A 22,009-nucleotide genomic window follows, 5' to 3' on the forward strand; every position below is an offset into this window, starting at 1 on the left:
GGGTGTTTCAAAAGCCCTGCGGGGCGGGCGGGCGGCCGTGCGCGGCCCAGCGGGCGGAGGAGCGCAGCTTCCACCTTCGCGCGCGTCTCCGCCGCCCTCCCGGGTCACCATGGTCTACTTCTTGCACCCGTCGCAGGCGCCCCGGAACCTCGTGCCCCCCGACGCCGGGAGGGACGCGCAGGGCTGGCGCGTGGCGCAGGTGAGGGCTCGGGCTCGGGCTCGGGCTGGGGGCGCAGTGCTCCGCCGGGAGCCCGCGGTCGGCGCGGGAGGTGGACGGGACGCGCCGGCCGTCCAGCTGGCGGAGCGAGCCGGGGCGCGTGACCTGGGTGCTCTGAGGCTTCCTCTGCGGTTGGTCGCACCTGGCGCCCGGGCGGTAGCCGAGAACCCTCGATGACCCCGGACCGCCGGACCTGGCCGGTCCTCCGCGTGGGTCGCGGGCGCGAGGGCCCCGCGCGCCGGATGCGGGGGCTCAGCTCCGGGCAGATCCCGCCCTTCCCGGGCTCAGCTGTGCGAACCACGGAGGACGCGCGCTGGGCGCCCACGGATGCGCACTGCGCGTTTCCAAGGCAGCGGGCACCCCAGTCCTCTGGGCCTTGCGCAGCTCTCTTTACTGACGTAGGAAGATGGAAACCTTGCCATTAAGTTGATTGACTCCGGACCTTCCCTGTTCTGAGGTCTGTCTCTGTCAGCTACACTCAGGATCCATTTAACAAATCGGAGCCAGGCGTGGTGGCACATGCCTGTAATCCCAGCACTGGGGAGGCTGAAGCAGGACGATCACTGTGAGTACGTGGCTAGCCTGGGCTACTCAGTGAACAAGGTGAACTGCGTAGCTAGACCCAGTCTCAAAAAGAAAGGAAGAGGCATGGTGGTTCATACCTGTAATCTCAGCATGTGGGAGGCCGAGGCAGGAGAATCCCCCACGAGTTGAGTCCACCCTGAACTGCAAAGCGAGAACCTGTTGCAGAAAACCACAAACCCCATTAAAAAAAAAACAAAACCCCAGCAAAACAAAAAAGCTAGTGAACATCAACCCAGAGTTAGTACAGGGGGAAGGAAGCAGAGCATTTTAAACTCAGCTACACTGTCCGCCCAAAAAGTATGTTTTAAAGTCCAAACAGACTTGTGTTATATGTAGAAATACATAAAATTGGCTTTTGTGTTTTGATTTTATATCTACCAGTCTTGCCAAAGTTTTCTTTCTTCGTCTCGTTTTTTTAGGTAGTTGGTTTTCTGTAGTCACCTCATCTGCAAATAAAGTAGTTGTACTTTAATGTTTTGTGTTTTTGAGACAGGGTTTTGCCATGCAGTTCATTCAGTCTGGTCTTAAACTCACTTTGTAACTCTTGGTAGCCTTGAACTAGCGGCCATCTTCCTGCCTCACCTTCCCCTGTGCTGGGGTTACAGGCGGTGCCGCCACACCTGGCTTCACTCTCTACTTTTAATGTCCTTCTAAAAAATCTGCATTTTCCAATACTTTTTCTATGATACTAAGCAAGTGTGTTGAGAAGAGACATCTTTGTAATGTTCTAGATCTTTCTTTTTACATTTAAAAAACTTTTTTTATACCAGAAACCAAATTGCTGACCTTGCGCTTGCCAGGCGGGTTCTCATGCTGCTGAGCTAAATCCCAGGCCTCCTTTACTTATTTATTTACTGTTACTGACGAACAGATAAGAGTCTGACTAAGTACCCAGGCACGGCTTGACATTCCTTTCTGCCCTCCTGTCTCAGCCTCCTAAGTATCTGGAATTACAGACACCTGGAAAAAAGGGAATCTGTTTATTATTTTGTGATGGATGATCACAAAAATTTTGTGATGGACCTAGTTTCTTTATTTTATTTTACTTTATTTTTTTGTCTTTTTGAGACAGGGTCTTGCTATGCAGTTCAGGCTGGCCTTGAGCTCACTTTGTAGCTCAAACTGGTCTGGAACTTGCAAGGATCCTCCCACCTCAGCCTCCCGAGCCTGAGTTTGCAGGCATGTGCCCCACTCCTGGCTACGTTTTCTTTAAATTTGATTTTGGCTGTAGTATTTTGATAGAGATGCTTTCTCACATTGAGGAAGTTTCATTATGTTCCTGGTTTGCTAAGAGTTTAAACTCATAAACGTGTTAAATGTATTCAAATGCTTTTTTGGGGGGATCATTTATAATAAAGATCATCACTTTTTCTGTTAATGTTTTATCTTGACTTTCATTAATTGTGAACGTATATTTCAGGGATATACCCCATTTTGTCATTGATGTGTCAGTTATCAGGTGACACAGGATTCTATTTGCTAATTGTTTTTCTTTTTCAAAGCACTGAGGATTGACTCCATCTGTGTACCACAGGGCTACATCCCCAGCTTTTTTTTTTGATGTTATGTTATTTGAGACTGGGTCTTGTCACTGTCTCACTGTCTCTGGAGAAGAGGATTGTAGACATTCCACGCCCAAATTTTTAAGTTGGCCTGCTACTGTCTTCATTTAGTTTTGGTTGGTAAATTTTAGTGAATTTTTCAGTGTGATCCTTTATCCCGTTTGTAGAGGTTTTGGTATGTTCATTTCTCAAAGTGTGTAGTTATTACTAGAGTTAATGTTAGCAGCTGTAGAAAGCTTCCTTAGGGGCTGGGGATTTAGCTTAGGGACATAAGCTCCTGCCTTGCAAGTACAAGGTCGTGAGTTTGATTCTGGGTCGTCCCCCTGCCAAAAAAAGAAAAGAAAAAAAAAAAAGCTTCCCTGGAATAGGTACATTTGGTCCAAGAATCACATCATTTGAAGACAGCACTGATGGGCAAACGGAATTGAGAACTGGAGTACTAAGTTGGTGTTACCTTTTACAGTAGACCTGTTTACTTTGGTACTATTACTAGAGAAGCGATTTTAAAAAATGTTTCCCTCTTTATTAGTATATGCTTGCATTACATAATAAATACGTTCATTGTGTGGAATTGGTATATGTCGCATCTTGATCCTTTTTGCCTAGAGAAGCAATTTCACAGATGGCTATAAAAGTTGTCTAATTTTATATTTCCTTTTCTGCACGGTGACAGACTTTACCAATTAAATTGTATAGCCAAATAAACAGACATTGTTTAACTATAGTATGTTTTAACTGCTTGAAATAAATTATTTGCAACCAGTTGTGGTGGTTCACACCTGTAATCTCAGTTCTCAAGAGGCTAGGACTGGAGGATCCGATTATTTTCTCTATTGGTTTAGCAGCCTTGCGTCTGGAAAAGCAGCAAAATCCAGTATGCCAGCTCAGGCTGCCTGTAAGATTCATTGCTCTCCTGTTCCTAGTTAGTCACGAAGGTGGAACTCCATAAACTGGGAAGTAATAAATAAAAAAACTATGTGAGCTATCACCACACGCTCCTGTGCTAGGAAAGCATAGTCATGAGGTAGGGACTGGCTTGTTTTGAAAAAAGGGCAGATATCCCCTTAGCTAAAATAACAAAGCAGTCTGTAATAGACTTGAGTAGAGATGGTTCTGGTCCACACGTAATTCTTCTGAAACTGGCTGATGCAGAAGTATTCTCCTAACAGAATGTCCTTTCTTTAGAAACTGACTTGTTCCTAGTCTCTAAACAAATCTATTTGCTTGGATTTACCTTCTCTGCCCTCACTGGACCGCCATTAATTTCTGCCAGCCTGCCTGGGAATAGCCTGTCATTAGGACTGCACCAGATAGATGCACTACACAGAGGCATCTTGTATTGGAATTCTGTGCTTGACGATAGCAGAGGAGAACCCACAATTAGTCCACCAATGCAAATACTGTACCTGTCATTCCACATTGTCATAAAAATAGTACCGTTTGTTGATTACTCCTTCCTGACAGGGAAATTCATAGCTGCAAAAAAATGTTTTTGCATTTCTAGAGATTGAACCCAGAGCATCAAGCCTTCAGGCAAGTCTACCACTGAGCTAACCGAGCACTTTTTAAAAAAATTTTTTAAATTTTTTGTCTTTTTGAGACAGGGTCTTGCTGTGCAGTTTGAGGTCTCGAACTCCCATTGTAGCCCAGGCTGGTCTCCAGCTCGCAAAGATCCTCCTACCTCAGCCTTCCAAGTGCTGGAATTACAGGCATGCACCACCACAGCCAGCACCTGAGCCCTTTTGTTTGGAGACAGTCTTCCTGCCTTGCTCAAGCTGGCCTCAGATTCAGATTTGTGGCTTGTGATCCTGCTGCTCAGCCTCCTGAATAACTGTTATAGATGTGTGCTGCCATGCTGAACAGCGTTTTTGTTCAGTTTCAAGACATTGCCGTGCTTACTAATTCCCAAGATCCAAACATCACGTATTTGTAGCATTTGGGACTAAACCCACTCGGGAGAGAAGTTGCATTTAGGATGAATTAAGTTTATTATATTTTTGAAATTTGCCAGAAAATGTGAGATAATGTATACTTAAGTCCAGGCAACAGGAGCAGTGAAGAAAAATGCTTAGTAAGACCATGCAAAGCAAACCCAACTCCCAGTGCAGGTGTCCGCCCTGTGCCCATGGTTTGTTACGTGGGAATTTGGATTCGCTTTACAGAGAGCAACTCAAACGTGAAGGCCTCCTGCCCAGCCTCCTGAGGAGTGGGGATTACAGGATTATGCCCCATGCCTGGCTTTAGAGATTTTAATTTCTTTTTTTTTTTTTTTTTTTTGTCTTTTTTGTTTTTATCCGTACCGAGGATCGAACTCACGACTGCCTGCTTGCAAGGCAGGTGCTTATGCCACTGAGCTAAATCCCCAGCCCCTGAGATTTTAATTTCTTTAAGAGAAAGTTATAAGTTACATCTCTTTCTTTGGGAGAAGAATTTATATAGAACTGCTTATATACTTTTATACCTATAAAAGGACTAGTGCTTCACTAGGTGTGGCAGAACAAGCCTGCAATGCTGACTGGGGCCAGAGGAGCTTGAGTGTGAGGCAGGGAGTTCACTTTCAGGGCGGAGGCAGGGGAGAGAAAGAAGAGTTGGTAACACCTTTCAGGGAGTTTGTCTATTTCATCTATGTAATCACGTTTATTGGCGTTCACAGCATTCCTGTACAGTCCTTTCAGTGCAACATTATGTAGTGCTGCTCTGGTTCGTTCCTGGTGTTGGTAATTTTGTTTTTCTCCTCCCCTTCTGATCATCCTTGTCCTTGCAGTGCTGTGATTTTTCCTCACTCATTTTTGTGGTAGTGGGGATTGAACCCAAAGACTTTAACCACTGAGTTACACTCCCAGTCCGGTTTCATTTTGAGACAGTCTTGCCCAGGCCCTGCTGCCACTTGGTCTCCCTGCCTCGCCCCACAGAGTTTCCTGGAGTATGTAGCGTGCCCCATGGTGCCTGGTGCGTTACATCTCTCACAGAACAAACTTCTGTTTTTCATCATAAATATTGTGCATATTCCCCCTTTAATTGATTTCTGCTCATGTCTTTATCCTCTCCTATTTATTTGGTATTTATTTGTTGGTAAGGCATAAAGTTAGGTTAGTTTTACACCTTTCTAGTTTCTTTAAAAATTTTAACAAGTAGATTTATTAGAAAAGAAAATTATGAAATACCCTCATATCTTTCCTTAAGAAATTAAAAAGAATAAAACCACAAACGAATAGAAGAAAATAATACAGATTTGAAAACACAACCCCTTATGAAAATGCCAGCAGCATTTTTCATAAAGGTTAACATTTTGATTCTTTTTTTTTTTTTTGTCTTTTTCGTTTTTATCGGTACTGGGGATTGAGCTCATGACTGCCTGCTTGCAAGGCAGGCGCTTATGCCGCTGAGCTAAATCCTCAGCCCCAACATTTTGATTCTTATGTTTCTGTAGAAATACCAAAGACTCAGAATGATCTAAACAACTTTGATAAAGGAACAAATCAGAGCTCCAACCCTTCCCAACCCCATCATTTAGCACAAAGTTACACCAATCATGACAAAACAGCATTGATACCAAGATAAACCAGCAAAGTACCAATATGAAGTCCCAAAATAGGTACCCACATAACAGACAATTGATTACTAGCAAAGACACAAGAGCAATTAAGTGGAGAAAGGATTTTATCTTCAATAAATATACAGGAACAACTGGGTTGTCCACATGCAAAAAACCCAGACCTTATAGGACATTAAAAATTTCTTAAAGAGGGGCTGGGGATTTAGCTCAGCGGCATAAGCGCCTGCCTTGCAAGCAGGCAGTTGTGAGTTTGATCCCCGGTACTGATAAAAAGGAAAAAAGACCAAAAAAAATTTCTTAAGACATCCAAAAGTCAACTTGAAATGGCTCACAGTGGGTTAGTTAAAGTAAAGGCAGCTATGGCCTGAATCGTTGCTTTGGCTAAAGTCATGCTGTCTGGGACAAAATACATGTTTTTTCTTTCAGCTTGTCACACTAATGAAACAATACAATGTTTACACACGTGGGTCTTATATTTCACTAATAAGTATGTTCTCAAGGTGCATCCATTTACCTATAAAAGTGTCCAGTTTGTCATTGTTTATGGCTGAGTAATACTCCATATTACCGTCTTTTTTATCCATTCCTCAGTCAAAGGGCATTTAGGTTGTTTCTCAGGCTATTACAGATTGTGCTACTATAAACATGGGTGTACATGTATCATTGTACTTTCTAGTTTCCTGGGTAAACATTTGCATTATGCATTTTCTATGTCACTGAGATATTGTTCAGGCAGACAAGTGCTGTACAGCTGAAACACACTCCCACCCATGCATAGCCTACTGAGAAGTGTAGTCCCTTTATATACATTGGGAATCATTTTTCTTTTTTGTCTGTCTGTCTCTTTTTTTCCCCCTTTTAGTGGTACTGAGGATAGAGGCTGACTTGCTTGTGACTCCATCTCCTGTAGAACCAGTAGCCCCAATCTCACATCCAGCAACAGAGCTGTCCTTGAATGGACACTTCTTGCCTATGTGGCCTGCACCTACTGCATTGGCAACACAGCTGTTGGTGATTTTATCTCATGAATTCCTTTTTATTTTTCCCTCAGTAGCAGGAATTGAACTCATGACCTCATGCTTGGCAGGCAGGCTTTATGCGGCTGAGCTAAACGTCCGGCCTGTCTCATGAGTTCTGCACTCAAAGCCATGACTGGCTGGGTTTCCCAAAGCTTCCATTAAATCAAGGGTGAATTGGAAGACCTAGGAGAGAGGGTGGCAACAGAAATATTGGCGGTTAAGAATAATGGGCCACACAAAAGTGACAAAAAAATTCAGGCACCAGAATTTAGAACACATTTCTTTATTTCACACAAGTGCACTCTGTCCATTAGAATATGCATTAGGACATCCATTAGGACACATCGAATTAGGAAGATTTGCATTAGACACAGCCACATCCGTGTAGTCTCAAGGGCTTGTGCTGTGCCTCGGCTTGGTATTCAGGCAGTGACTCTCCAGTTCAACGATTCATGTAGGTGTGTACTTCTCATCAAAAGGCGCCCATTTGGGTATTTATTAGTGCCTAATTATAATTTATATTATTTTAGGTGTTAGTGTCAACATTTGTATTTAATTGTATGTTATTTTTTATAATTCTTCTTTCTTTGGCACCAGGGATCAAACTCACAACCTTGGCCTTGCCAGGCAGGCACTTATGCCACTGAGCTAAATGCCTGGCCCTGTATTTTATAATTCAACACATCTGTTATGTCTGTCTGTCTGTCTGTCTGTCTCTCTGTCTGAGGGTCTTTTTTTCTTTTGGTACCGGAGATTGAACTCACAATGTTGCACTTCCGCTGAGCTAAATTCCCGGCCCCTGGCTGAGGATCTTAACTGGGGCTTTTTGGGGGTTCGGGCTTCTATCACAGCACCCTGGGTAATCATCCTAGGGCCACTTCCAGTTAGGTCTTGTGTTGGGAGACATCTGAGAGCTTTTGACAGGCAGCAGGAAGCCACTTCGGGGTCGTGCTGATGTGGAGCAGCCCCCCACTCCCACCCCACCGCCTGGCGACCCGGTCTGCCCCCAGGTGGGGTCCGGGAGGCCCGCCACACATGGAGGTGGGAAGGGCCGCGGGGTGCCCTCGGGAAGCCGGCCTCCGCCTGGCCTGGGCGCTGCCCCTTGGGGAGCCCGCCCGGCGCTGTCCAGCGCACTGTGGCTTCTGCAGTCGGTCCTGGCAGGTCTTCTCCCTTCCCAGAGCGCCGGGCCCCCCTCGACCCCCAACTGTTTTCCAAGTGTCTGGGTTCCAGGATGTGCAGAGTCTCTGTTTTGCTTCCTATCTTTATTCTTCCACTTTATTTTCATGTTTTTTGTGCCTGGGATTGAACTCACAACTTCACGTTTGCCAAGCAGGCACTTATGCTGCTAAGCTAAACCCCTGGCCCTATGTTTTGGGTTTTGAAACAAAAATTTATTGGTACATTTTTGATACAACAATAACGTTTATCATAGAGTATCTGTCCCTGTGCATGATCCTCTAGCTGCTTTTTTCCCATTCTCCTTCCTCCCTTCAACCCCTTAGCCGCCTCTTTTACAAAAGCTTTGTTTTCATTTTTTCTTTCCTTGTTTTTCTTGCCCCCCGTTCCTGTTCCTCTTGTTTTTATTTTATTTTGATCCCAAGCAGGACCGTTTGGGATCCCAAGCAGGTGCCCCTGTGTACTGTTACTTGTCCTGTTACAGATCTCATAATAGAGCACTCTTAATTTTGTGTGGGTGAATCAGTTTCCCCTTTAAAAAATTCAGCAGAAAAGTTTTACGTTTATCCACGTGTTTATGTTTCCTTCTCCGGATCTAAAAAGCTCAGCTGTGCTGTTTGTGGTCAGCTGGCAGCCTGTCAGTGTTCCTCCTGCAGACCTGCTGGCCACAAGCTCCTCCTGCCTGCCTGGGATCTGCGTTTCATCCTCTTTCGTAAAAGATGCTTACTTCCCCTGAATGTGAATTTTCTTCTCTTCACCCTTTTAAAAGGGTGTCATTTCGTCCTCTTACAGGTTGCTTTATTTCTGATGAAAATTCAACAGCCATAGTTTTTCTTTTTTCTCATCTCTTTTTGCGAGTCCACAACGTCCTTCCCACTTGCGGATTCTGCTTGGGCTGGTTGCCGTAATGCACATCTGTGGTCCCAGCACTCCAGGGGAGGTAGGAGGACGGATGTGAGCGGAGGCCAGCCTCAGTGACATGGCGAGACCCTGTCTCAAAACAACAAAAGCAGAAAGATTCTCATTATTGGCTTGCAGAGATTTAACAGGTTTTGGTTTCTTTAGCTTATTTTTTTTAAACAAAACAAAACAGTGCTGATGTTTGAACCCAGGGTCCTGCGCACAAGTGTTCCACTACTGATCTCTGCCTCATTAGCTCTAATTTAAGAACGTTTCCTCCTTCACCATCAGCAAGACCAGCGTTTAGATCCGATGGCAGAGGGAGCTGGAGGGCTATACATTTACATTTGACTGCTTTAAGATTGTCCCTGGGAGGGCTTGGGGTGGTGGCACATGCCTGCAATCCCAGCACTCAGGAGGCTGAGGCAGGAGGATCACCACAGGTGAGGCCTGCCTGGGCTATATACTGAGTTAAATGCCAGCCTGGACCTCACAGTGAGACGCTGTCTCCAAAACAAAATGACAGCGGAAGATTGTCTTGGAGCACTGTGGTTTTCTAATTGTTTCATCGTTTTTCTATTTTAGTTTGAATAGTTCCTATTATACTGTCTTTAGCTTCACTAGTCGATTTTTTTTTTTAAACATAGAGTTTTTCTTTCTTTCTTTCTCACGACCTTATGGGTGCCCGGTAGGTAGGTGCTTATGCCGCTGAGCTAAATCCCGTGTAGACAGGGTCTTTGTTGTGCTGTTGCTCAGGCTCTCCTTGTTGTACTCTAAGAAAATAGCTTCGTTATATGTGTATTATAGCAAACCTGCAACATGGCTTACTAAATGTTTTTTTATCCTTTTTCCCTAACTGATATGTTAAGTGACCTAATTGATATGTTGAGCAATACTCTCCTCTGTAAAGAATTGCGAGAATCTCACCTAATTGATATGTTAACCATTGTTGCCCTCTACAAACTACAGAAGTTGTGCTAAAACAAGCTAACAAGGGTTGTTAATCACTGCTAGGCGCCTCTATTCTCCGCTAAAGAGCTAAAGAAAACTAGAATGGCCCATTAATTTACACTTGTTTAAAGTAACCTGCTTGTGTGCAGAGAGATTTGCGTATGCGTTTAACCCTTTACCTGACCTTGACACATAACTGCCGTTTTCTGTTCTGTAAGGCGCCTTATTGCCTCCCTCTCCCCTCACCTATCTTTCTAGGCCATAAAGAATTTGGGTTTCTGGTGACCTCTTCCCGACCCAGTGATGATCTGTCATAAAATGAGGCTACCCCAATTTTAAGAACTGTTTAGCTTCAAAGAAATTACCGGGAAATACTATGGCCCAAACCCCAATCGGTGCTTTCCTTTGGTTCTGTATGCATCAAATGAGTTAGATATCAGATCTTTGGAAAACTTAAGTTTCAGCTTCTTGTAACTCTTGACCCCTTTGCACCCACTAGCGAAGACGAGCTGTCCTGGGATAATTAACTGTCCACTTTCTTCTCCAAATATTGCTGCAGATGTGCCACTCCGAGATAATGTCAGTCTGTAGGATGGGAGTAATTTGAGAAACACCAGGAACTCCCAAGATTGTCAGAGCTAAGTGGACAGCAATACAGTTTCCAGACTCGGGTCAACAAGTTTGATGGCTCTGCAGGTTTCTTTGTTTCTCCCCCCACCCTTTTCCTCCAGCCTCTTTTTAAAGTCCTCCCTTCAGTCTCTGGGGGACAGTCTCCAAATTGGCTCCCGGAGACTCGTCACCAGGCCTGGAAATAAAGCCTTTGCCACCTAAATTTTCGGTCTCTTGCCTCCTTGGATTTTATACCGGGCACGAGTTATAACACTGCTCATGCTCCCAGCTTTAAGCATTCCTCCTGCCTCAGCCTCTGAAGGAGCTGGGACTCTCGGGATGTGCCACCGTAGCTGCCCCTGAAAGTGCTGAGTCTTTTCCAGACCTTCTGCTGTTTCTCTGTTGATATTCCATATTTGTTCCTTCTTACATACAGGTTTTTCTTTAAACCCACTAATTGTAATAGTTGTTTGAAAGTCTTCATTTACTAGCTTTATCAAAGTTTATTTATTTCTGGACCTGTTTCTGAATTTTTCTTTTTTTTTTTTTTATTTTTTTTTATTTTTTTTTTATTTTTTTTTTGTCTTTTTCCTTTTTTTTATCGGTACCGGGGATCGAACTCACGACTGCCTGCTTGCAAGGCAGGCGCTTATGCCGCTGAGCTAAATCCCCAGCCCCTGTTTCTGAATTTTTCTCATGGCTGATGTATTTTAGTGAGAGCTGCACTTTATGGATACCACTTAGAGTGTCCGTGGTTTTGTTGTCTTCCTTATTAGGGCCTGTATTTTTTATTTTCTAGTTTACTTTTGGTTGCTTTTGGTTTTATTGTTTTTACAGTGCTGGGTATTGAATACGGGGTACTCTACACACAGAGCTATATTCCCAGTCCTTTTTTAAGGTGGGGTTTTGCTGAATTATCCAGGCAGGCCTCAAATTTGTAATACTCTTGCCTCAGCCTCTTGAGTAGCTGGCATATTCCGTGCATTAGTTATTTATTTAGGTCTTTTAGACTAGATCTTGCTGTGTAATCTAGGCTGGCTTTGAATTCAAGATACTTCTTGTCTTAGCCCACCAAGTACTGGGATTATAGGAATGTGCCACTGAGCTCAGCAGGTGTTTTACTTATTTTTGTAGTAAAGGAGATTGAACCCAGAGTTGCTGTACCACTCATGTACATCTCCAACCCCTTTTATTTTTTATTTTGAGACAAGTCTTGCTAAGTTCCTTTACTATGCAGGCTGGGTTTCAGTTTATGATCTGAAGGAGGCTGAGGCAGGAGAATTGCAAGTTGGAGCCCAGCCTGGCCAATTTAGGGAGATCTTGTTTCAAAATAAAAAAAGGGAGTGAGGATGTAGGGCATCTTAAAGACCTGAGGTTTAATCCTCAGTACCACCGAAAGCGGGGGGAAAGGTGTACTACAAAACACCACTTTTTGCCAGGGATTTAGCTCAGTGGCACAAGCACTTGCCTGGTAAGTGCAAGGTCATGAGTTCAAGCCCTGTAACCCTCTCCCCCAAAAAAAAGCACTTTTAAGGGCTTATAAATTTTACCTTACTTCAAACAAAATTTATAACATACTAGGGGAAAGTTCCCTGGAAGAGCACAGGAAGTTTTTTTTTGTTGTTGTTGTTACTTTTTTCTTAAGTCAGTACCGGGGTGCACTTGGAAGGCAGGTGCTTATGCCACTGAGCTAAATCCCAGCCTCTAGCACAGGAAGTTTTGGCTTCCACCTCTAGCATCCAAAACAAAGAAAATGTGTATCTGAATCCACTGGATGCTGAAGTAACAATATCCAAGACTGAGTAATTAATTAATTCATTGAGACAGAGTCTCTCTATGTAGTTCAGGCTAGCCTTGAATTTGCAGTGACCGTGAGATGACAACCTAAGAAGGAGTCATTTATGGAGAAGAGCAATGAGTGTCTTACAGAGCTGGAGGCCAGGAAGGCCAACCTTGGGAGGCCCAATCTTACAGGGCTTTGTTGCTTACATCATCCCTGCCTGCCTGCCTGCCTGTATGCAGGAGAGCTGGACTGGGGCATAGCTCGGTCCTATCCCAAGACTTGGGAGGCTGAGGCAGGCAGATGCTGAGTTTGAGGCCAGTCTAGATTATATAGTGAGACCTGTTTCAAAATACAACAAAAGAGAAAAAGCTGAGCTCATCCTCTCACAATAAGTCTCACTTCCAAACCAATGAGAAGAATCCATCCTGAGAGCAGAGCCTTCTTCATCTATCAGTTCTTAAAGGTCCCCTATTGCAACAGTGTTACAACTGGTGAACTTTGAGGGTCTGCCTCAAACCACAGCAGAAGACATGGTTACAGTGCACAGAGTGGATTAATTAGGGAAGTTTGCTTATGAAAAGGAATGGAGCTGGGAGAGGTTTGTTTTGCAGTGGCTTGGTTTGTTCCTGTGTTGCAGTGCTGGGGTTTGACCCTGAGGTCTCAAAGGCGTAGGGACTGGACCAGTGACCCACGTCTACTGCCTGGCTTTGCCTCACCCCCTCCCCTTGCAGTGCTGCAGACTGATCATGATTAAAGAGGTTTTTTTGTGTGTGTGTGTGGTGCTTGGGATGGAGCAAAAGACCTTGTGCATGCCAGGCAAGTGTTCTTATCACTGAGCTCCATTCCCCCTCTGCCCCCCCGGGAGTTCAGTGGGTTCAGAAGGCTGTAGGAGTCTGTGATGCCTTTTGTCTCTGGAAAGGCAGCAGCCTGTCTGGTGTTTCCCTTCCTCCTTCCCAGCTCAGCGCCATGCCTGTGGCATGAGTCAGTGCTGCCCTGTCACATGGGAAAGGGGCTACATGTCTTTGTTTCTCCTCCCTATTGGTTACTCTTTTAGAGCACCCTGGAGTGTATTTCCTTTTTAGGTTGTGGCCACTTCGGAGAGAAAGGATAGGCCTTCTTATCTCGTAGCACAGAATAGTACCTAAATAAATCTACCCTAAGTGAATGACTGTTGGACCTCTGCTTAAACTATCCCAAGTGTGTTTATTAAATTGTGAGATTTCTTGGTGTAATCTTCCACTAGGCTGTTAGCTCCAAAAGGAGAGGCGACAGCTCTCTGTCACTCATTCCTCTGCTGTGGTGGCTGGCAGACTAGATGGTAAGTGAAGGGCGGAGAGAACTTAATTTTTTCCAAGTACAACAGATAAAATTTTTCCCTTCAGTTAATAATTGGCATAAGGTGAATTCATTATAAATGTCACTATGAGAGCAGGAAAATCCTTGGATGGCATGACCTTTTATGCTAGATATTTGCAGGTTTATTCCAACGAAGTTTGGGGTTTGTGTTTTAGGAAGAGGCGTCACCCTACCCTTTGGTCAGTACTTGCCTGAATGTCCTGATTGCTAATCTAGAGAAGTTGTGTCCGGAGAGACCTGATGGAACCCTGTGCCTTCCTGAACATTGGACTTTCCCACAAGAAGTGGCTGACCAGTTCCTTGGGATGATGGCTTGGCAAGGTAACAAGACTGCTCTGGGTCTCCTCACACATAGAGTATTCTGCTTTTTGTGGGGGGTTAGTGGTGGGCATCACACCCAAGGCCTTTCACTGAACTACTTTCCCAGTCTCTTTTTTATTTTTTATATTGAGTTACGGTCTTGCTAAATTGCCCAGATTGGGCTTGAATTTGCAACCCTTTTGCCATAGCCTCCTGGAATGCTGACGCTGTAGTTTGCACCACCATGCCTGGTTTATCTTCTCTCATCCTACAGATTATCTTTTTGTTACTTGTTTGATTTTTCCTTTTTTGTGACAGGGTCTCACTATGCAGTTCAAGCTGGCCTGGAACGGACAGCAGTCGTGTGTGTGTGTGTGTGTGTGTGTGTGTGTGTGTGTGTGTGTGTGTGTGTAACAGACAGCAATCCTGTGTGTGTGTGTGTGTGTGTGTGTGTGTCCACACCAGCCTGCGTTGTTTCTTTTGCTGAACAGTTTTTTTCATTTCCTGTAACTCCATTCACCTGTTTTTGCTGTTTCCTGTACTTTTGGTATCTTGTCTGAAGCAGGACTTAAAAAGTAGTGTCTCAAACCTCCCCCTCCCTTCAGTTCTTTGCTCTGATACAAATAAAAGCAGTAACTTTTGTCCTTGTGAGTAGTTAATGGCCTCCTCTTCTCATAACATGTCTGTTATGCCTGAGCAAGGCCAACAAGATACAAAAGTGTTACAGACTGACAAACCGCCTTTGTTCTCCTGCCCTCCCACAAGCTCCAGTTGGCGCCCACAGACCAGCCTCCTTGGCAGATGTGTGGAAACAGGGCTTCTCCGCTGTTCAGCGCTCAGCATGTTGGACAGCAGTGTCTCCCCCCCCCCCCCAGCGGTGTGTACCCTGAAATAAACCGGTGCTGTGGTCTCCTCTGTCTCTTGGCTTCTGCACTCCTAGTGCTTTCATAGTCTTAGCTCTCCATTTGAATGATTTTGTAACAGGTGAGAATTTGGAGGGTCTAGTTTCACTTTTCTGCACGTAGATCTCCAGTTTCCCCAGCACTATTTCACCGAAAAGACTTTTTTTTTTTTTGTCTTTTTTATGGGTACCAGGGATCGAACTCACGACTGCCTGCTTGCAAGGCAGGTGCTTATGCGGCTGAGCTAAATCCCCAGCCCCTTGAAAAGCCTTTTTAATACTCCTGGTGTTTTTGGAGGTGGAGTTACCTATTTTGTGATTGGGTCTCAGCGTGTAATCCATGCTGGGCTTGAATTCACGGTTTAACTCGGACTGGCCTCCAGCTGGCAATCTCTTTGCCTCACCCTCCCATGTCAGCCATAGGACGATACTGTTTTGATCACTACAGTTTTGTAGCAGGGTATTGATTCTATTATTTTTGCTCAAAATAGTTTTGGCTATTTGGTTGGGATTTTTTTTTTTTGTTAATGATTCCATGCAAGTTTGAGGGTGTTTGTTTGTTTGTTTGTGTGTTTAAGGTCTGTGAAGGCGGTCATTGGTATTTTGATGATGGTTACACTGCAGCTGTGCATCACTTTGGATAGCAAAGACCTGTTAATGATACTGCTTTCTTCCAATCCAATCATGAACGTGGCCTATCTGGATACTTTCTGGGAGGAAGGAGTTACTTCCACTTCAGTTACTTTCATTAGTGTTTTATAGTTGACATTGTTCTTTTACTTCTTTGCTTAAATTTGTTCCTAAGTACTGTATTGATTAATAGTATCTGTTGTAAATGGGATTGCTTTCTCATTTTCTAATTCAGGTAATTCATGGTATGTAAAAATGGTTTTTGTTGTTGGGTTTTTTTTTTTCCTTCATCTTTTTGAGACAGGGTCTCACTATGCAGTTCAGGCTGGCCTTGGGTTCACTTTGTAGCTCTGGCTGGCCTTGAACTTGCAGCAATCCTCCAGCCTTAGCTTCCTGAGTGCTGGGATGACAGGCATGTACCACTACACCTGGCTCAAGATACTAATTTTTGCTGGGCCGGTAGCACGCTTCTGTCATCCCAGCACTTGGGAGGCTGAGGCAGGAGGATTGTTGGGAGCTCGAGACCAGCCCAAGCTACAAAGTGAACTGCAGTTCAGCCAGTCTGAACTGCACAGAGAGACCCTGTCTCAAAAAACAACAACAAACAATCTTTTTTGAGATTAGATAGTGGTCTGTGCATTTGTTTTTTCTTTGGTTGTGTTTTTGTCTGGTTTTGATATCAGTATAATGCTGGTCTTGTAAACTGAGTTTCCTTCTTTTTTCCTTCTTTTTCTCTGTCTTTTTTTTTTTTTTTTCCCCTCAGTTCTGGCGATTGAACCTAGGGATGCTCAGTCACTGAGCTAAACCACAAGCCCTTTTTACTTTGAGATAGGGTGTTGCTGAGTTGCCCCGGTTGACCTCAAACTTGTAATCTTTCTGCTTGAGTCTCCAAAATATCTTGGATTCATGATTTTCAGTTTTATTGAAAACTAATTCAAGAAGTAAACTACCCCCTCAGTCATGTAAAAAGCATCAGTGTTGGTTCTCCTGTAAGTGTTTAGTGGAATTCACCTGAGAAGCCAGCTGGTACTGGTGCTGTCTCTAGCCCGTGTTTGTTTGTTTGTTTGTTTTCCTTTTTTTTTTCTTTGTAGTCTGCAGAGTGTTTGTCTTTGATTGTTTTGAGATGAGGTTTTACCATGTTGCCCAGGACAACCGCAGACTCCTGGACTCCTGGACTCCTGCAGTTCTGTGTCATTTTCCTGAGTAGCTGGATTCTAGGCATGTACCAGCGTGGCAGCCTGAAGACTTACTTTTTCATCCCAGAGGTTGTAGCCAGGCCCTCACGTGTGCTAAACACTTAATACTCTATTCTGACCAATACCCCATCGGGCTAGTCGGGAGCCTTACTTAGGGTTAGATTAGAGTGTGAGCCCCTGTAAGAAGTAGAAAGGAAATAGTTTCTGCATCTCAGCAGCTTGCCATCCTCTGGCTCTAGCCTCTTGGAGTGCTGGGATTATGGGTCAACACGGCATCTGTCCTTATCAGCCTCACACGCTTCCTGGAGATGTATGAGCTCTAGCAGTCAGTACAAGCTGGTTCTGCTTCTCTTACAGGAAAGCTGACTGATAAGACAGCAAGCATTTTCCAAGGCAACCAAATGAGCCTGAAGCTGGTCAATATCCAAAGAGCAAAAATCTCCGCCGCCGCCTTCATTAACTACTTCTGCCATCATAAGCTCCTTGAAGTGGATGCTACTGCTGTACACTCTGACCTTCCAGTCCCGGACATCATACGGGGACTCTGCAGCAGTACCTGGATCCAGCAAAACCTCCGGTGTCTCCTCTTAGGCTCGACAAGTGTCCCTCAGGATTCCGGACTGCCGTCCTTTGGTCAACTCACTGGCCTTCGCACGTTAAGTGTTTTCAATGTTTGCTTTTATAGTGAAGATCTGGCCAATGTTTCTCAGTTACCAAGCCTGGAAAACTTGGATATCTCTAATACTCAGGTAACCAACATCTCTGCACTCCTCACCTGCAAGGACCGACTCAAATCTCTCACCATGCACTATTTGAAATGCCTGACCATGACCAAACCACAGATTGTTGCTGTCATGAAAGAACTTAAATGTCTGCGTCACCTTGATATTTCTGGTCACAGACAACTCAGATCAGACCTAGGTTTTTATTTGCTGCAGCAAAAGGATATCTTGCCTGATATTGTGTCCCTCGACCTCTCTGGGAGCAGTCATATCACCGACAGAGCTGTGGAACTGTTCATACAGCAGCGGCCTGCCATGCAGTTTGTGGGACTCTTGGCTACGGATGCTGGTTATTCTGACTTCTTCACTACAAAGCAAGGCTTAAAGGTTTGTTCTTACCTGAAATAAGTTTTGTTTCATTTGTTCAGCACGTGATCAAATTCTTGCTGTGTATAGGAATCTGCTTAGTATTAGTTAATAAGAGATTTGTAACAGTTAATAATTATGATGCACTTATTATGTGATAAGTTGTGGGCTGACATTAAGGCACAGTGCCAGCTCTGTCTCCTAGTCGAGCTTGATGATGCTAATTAATTACGTCTGTCACTGTCTGTGTGCCTCACTCCTTGCTGTCCACACTGCTTCCTTCTTTAACTCTCCAGTTTTGCTGATAAGGAAGGGAAGCAAAAGCTCTACTTAGAATCATGCAGCTAACTGTTAAATCGTGGGCTGAGATCCGTGTCTGTGTTTTCATGACTCTGAAACTTGTGCTCTTTACCTCTTTCTTATTAAAAGGTAAATTTAGAATGGGCGGGTAGAGCTCAGTAGTAGATAGTTTGATTCCCCAGGATGGCTTGGGGAGCTGAATATAACTGACAAGCCAGATGATCATTATGAGTATGTGGCTAGCACTCTTTTTTGGCCAAGGTCTGACAAAAAGCATTTCTTAAAAGAGTGTTTAAAAATGTTTTGAAGTTGGGTTTGGTGGTGCACATCTGTAATCCTAGCACTCTGGTATAAGAGGATCACTCCAAGTTCAAGGCAATCATTGGCTACATAGCAAAACTCTGTCTCAAAATGAACCATTTTGGAGCTGGGCTTGCTGGCACATACCTGTAATCCCAGCACCTGGGAAGGTTAGGCAAGAGGATGGTAAATTAAAGGCCAGTCTGGGCTGAGCTACACAGTGAGACTTGTCTCCGTGCACCACCCTTCCCAAATGTCGTAAAGGGTTAAGAGGGAGCTTGGTGGCAGAATACTTGCTTAGCAGGTGCAAGACCACCCTGGGTCTGATTCCAAATACTGCAAGAAAGAAAATGAGAAAAGGACAAATCTAGACGCCCCTTGCCCTTGGCTTCCTGTCTTGCCTTGTGGTATCGCCTCATGTGAGCTGCACATGACAGCTAGATGAACCTTGCAAGGCTGAGTAGATTCAAGTGCCATGTTCTTGAGTATCCAAAGCCTTGAGCTGAATAAACACCTTTTTCTTTATGTATTATCCAGCTTCAGATATTTTATTACAGCTTTGGAGAACCAAAGGCAACATCCAAATGCATGTTACTTCTTATACCCAAAATAAGAACAGACAGTGTGCTGGGCGTGCTGGCACCTGCCTGTAATCCAAGCACTTGGGGGACAGAGGCCAGGCTGGGCTACAAAACGAGTTCAAGGCAAGTCTGAGCTACATAGTGAGACCCTGTCTCAAAAAAACAAAGCCAAAACCTAGCAAAACAAAGAGAATGGACAGTGTGGGCTTACTGCACTTAAAGCGGATGGAAAGGCTACCATTAGTAATAAAAACCCAGGGGTACATTCATTTGCTAGGAAGTAGTACATGATCCATCGATGGAAGGCAGCGAGAATCGCTGTGGTGGATTCTGCTGTATTGACTTCTGCTGTGGGGAGCTCTTGAAAGAGCAGGCAGTGCAGAAGCTGTCCAGCCTTTGTATATCCTTTGTTTCTTTTTCAACTCTGACAGCTGTGTGATCACCCCCACACCATCCCCTTTTTTTAAACTTTAGAGTGTATCCACTGTTGGTTTGTTTTATTTACAGACAGGTGATTACTATGTAATCCAGGCTGACCTTGAACTTAACTATGTAGCCTAGGCTGACCTAGAACTTGCAGCCTTTGTGCACACATGCACATGTAGCTCTTTTCAGAATCATTTGAGGTTGATTACATGTATCATGTCCCTTTTATCCCTTAATACTTAGGTTTATAATTCCTTTTTTTATCAGTAAGGGGATCGAACTCGGGATCGAACTCACAACTGCCTGCTTGCAAGGCAGGTGCTTATGCTGCAGAGCTGAATCCCCAGCCCCAAAAGGTCTCCAGAGAGGCAGGAGCAGGCCTCCAGCTGAGATTTGAACCCGGGTACCTGCCGGGGGGCGGGGTAGCTTTCCTACCCTGGAGGCACAGCAAGGTTTATAATTCCTAAGCACCAGATTAGTCTCAATAACTACTGTACAGTTATCATATTTCAGGACATTCAACCTTGGGAGAATCCTTTCTTATAATCTAATCTCTATTCCAGCTTTGATGGTCCTGGTAATGCCCTTCGTTTTCCTTTTAGCTCAGGATCACATATTGTATTCCTTCTTCGTATTTTCTTACAGTTTAATTTAGAACCCTTCCTTCATCTTAATCTTTTTGATACTGATGTTTTTGGAAAACGTAGATTAGCTTTGTCTATTGCCTCTTTTAAAGATTGTTTTTGTGTGGAGTTTGTCCTTCTGTTTAGAATCAGGTTCTTTTTTTTTTTTTTTAAAGGAAAAAGAGAAAAAAAGCAGAACAGAACAAAACAGTGTAAGGGTACAAGTAATTCAGAACTACAAAAAAAAAACCAGTAAGCTATCACCAGTTAATAGATTACACGCTATCATCTTAGAAACGGTGATTCAGGTCACAGGATCAAAGCATACAAAGTGAACATTCAAACAGTGAGACTGCAAATAGTTGTATTCAGTAATCCAATCAAAAATATTAATATGGTCTTCTATGTAACACACCTAAACACCCTTGCTGTTGTATCCTTTAGGGCACTTTTTTTTCCCTCTCTTTATTACAACAAAATTTACACATTTTGGGTTTTACTGCTCCCTAGATCTTACTACTTTTTTTTTTGTAAGAGAATAAAATCAAGCATGATATAACAAAGCTGTCAGTCAAAACCAAGGATAGACATAGCACATGATGTAAAAAGAGTACAAGGTTATCAACAATGGTTACCATAATGCCTCTTGCTTCCTTAAGAAGAATTGTCTATCTCATTAGGGATTATAAAGATGAACAAAACAGTAGAGAACAAGACCAATAAAACCTAAACATTGTAAATATTACAGAACCTCAAAAGAGGCTAATAGTCAAACCAGAATGGGCATCATAGTGAATCTTATTGCCTTCAAAGTAGTTGCCTATACTCTGATACTTGATACTTTCATACAGAGCAGAATAGAGTCTAATCAGTCAAAACAAGATAACGAGGATATTACAGGGCTTCAAGTTAATAGGAAATCAAAAAAGTTACTATAATATATCCTGCTAGTTTTTTTTTTATTTTTCCCCCTTAGTTTAAAAAAGAAATTTAAAAAGTTAAATAATTTTTTAATGAATAAGGGAGAGGTTGAGATAAAAGGGGGCATATCAACATAACAATACAGATTAAAGCATGACACTTTCAGCAACCTAGTGCTTCACCACCAAATAACCCGACTTAGTAGTAGTTACCATAGTGTCTTTTTCCTTGAAATATTTGAATATGACTTCATATGCTATAGCTTCAAACATATCAAGACTGTAACACCATTCAAGTGGATGAAAGCATTGTAGAGTATTTAGAACCAGCTAACAGAAAAATGAACAATGATTTCTATATTGTCTCTTTGCCTATAACAATTTTTGTTTACACTACCACATACGATAAAATCCAGCAAGCTACAACAAAGATAAAATCAATGGAGACAGAAGAGCCATAGTTTGGTGCGGCTTCAAAACAAGATGGTATTAAATCAGCACTAGCTATTATGATGACTTGTTTTCTTTAAAATAGCTGTTCATTGCATCACAGGCCATAATATCAGATAGCCCAAAATAAAGCCATAGAATCAGGTTCTTTTTCACTTACTGAAACACCATATGCAGGCTGATTGGTCCTTTCCAGAGTATCAAATTCCCAGCACACAGTAAATACCTGTTGTTAGAGTTAGTTAGTAGTTTTCATCACTTGATCTAAGTACTGTATTGTCCAGTTTCTCCAAGCAATTTATTGTTGACAAAACTGCTTGATAATAGAATCTAACAAGCAGTATATAATTTACATAAGATACTTGAAGATCATGCAATTGTCTAAGTAAACTTTTTGATATACATCTAGCATCCATTCATGATTGCAAAGTGATTGCTTTTTCCAGCCTCAGCACTCTTTCTAGCTTTAGCAGTCTACATTATACTCCATTATTTGTTTTCTTTTTTTTTTTTGTACTGGGGATTGAACTCAGCGCCTTGTGCATGCCAGGCAAGCACTTTATATCCCCAGTTGTCTACT

The 22,009-nt window shown here is 43.4% G+C and overlaps 1 protein-coding gene across 6 annotated transcripts in view; it reads left to right on the forward strand.

The window, feature by feature from the left end:
• Nucleotides 1–22,009, forward strand: part of Zyg11a (zyg-11 family member A, cell cycle regulator) — a 49,154-nt gene continuing 27,145 nt past the window's right edge. For 2 of the 6 annotated variants that reach the window (XM_063236507.1, XM_063236511.1), the window contains exons 1-3: nucleotides 1–199; nucleotides 13,870–14,035; nucleotides 17,099–17,850. In XM_063236507.1, the coding sequence (XP_063092577.1) occupies nucleotides 110–199; nucleotides 13,870–14,035; nucleotides 17,099–17,850 (1,008 nt within the window). In that variant the 5' untranslated portion in view covers nucleotides 1–109. Of the gene's footprint in view, nucleotides 200–611; nucleotides 783–13,869; nucleotides 14,036–17,098; nucleotides 17,851–22,009 lie in introns of those variants that run through there. The other 4 variants (XM_063236508.1, XM_003463086.5, XM_063236509.1 and 1 more) reach the window with 4 other exon arrangements.

The sequence above is a fragment of the Cavia porcellus genome, unplaced genomic scaffold (assembly GCF_034190915.1).
Source record: "Cavia porcellus strain 051 isolate PalLab524CR breed Dunkin Hartley unplaced genomic scaffold, mCavPor4.1 scaffold_25, whole genome shotgun sequence".
Lineage (NCBI taxonomy): Eukaryota > Metazoa > Chordata > Mammalia > Rodentia > Caviidae > Cavia > Cavia porcellus.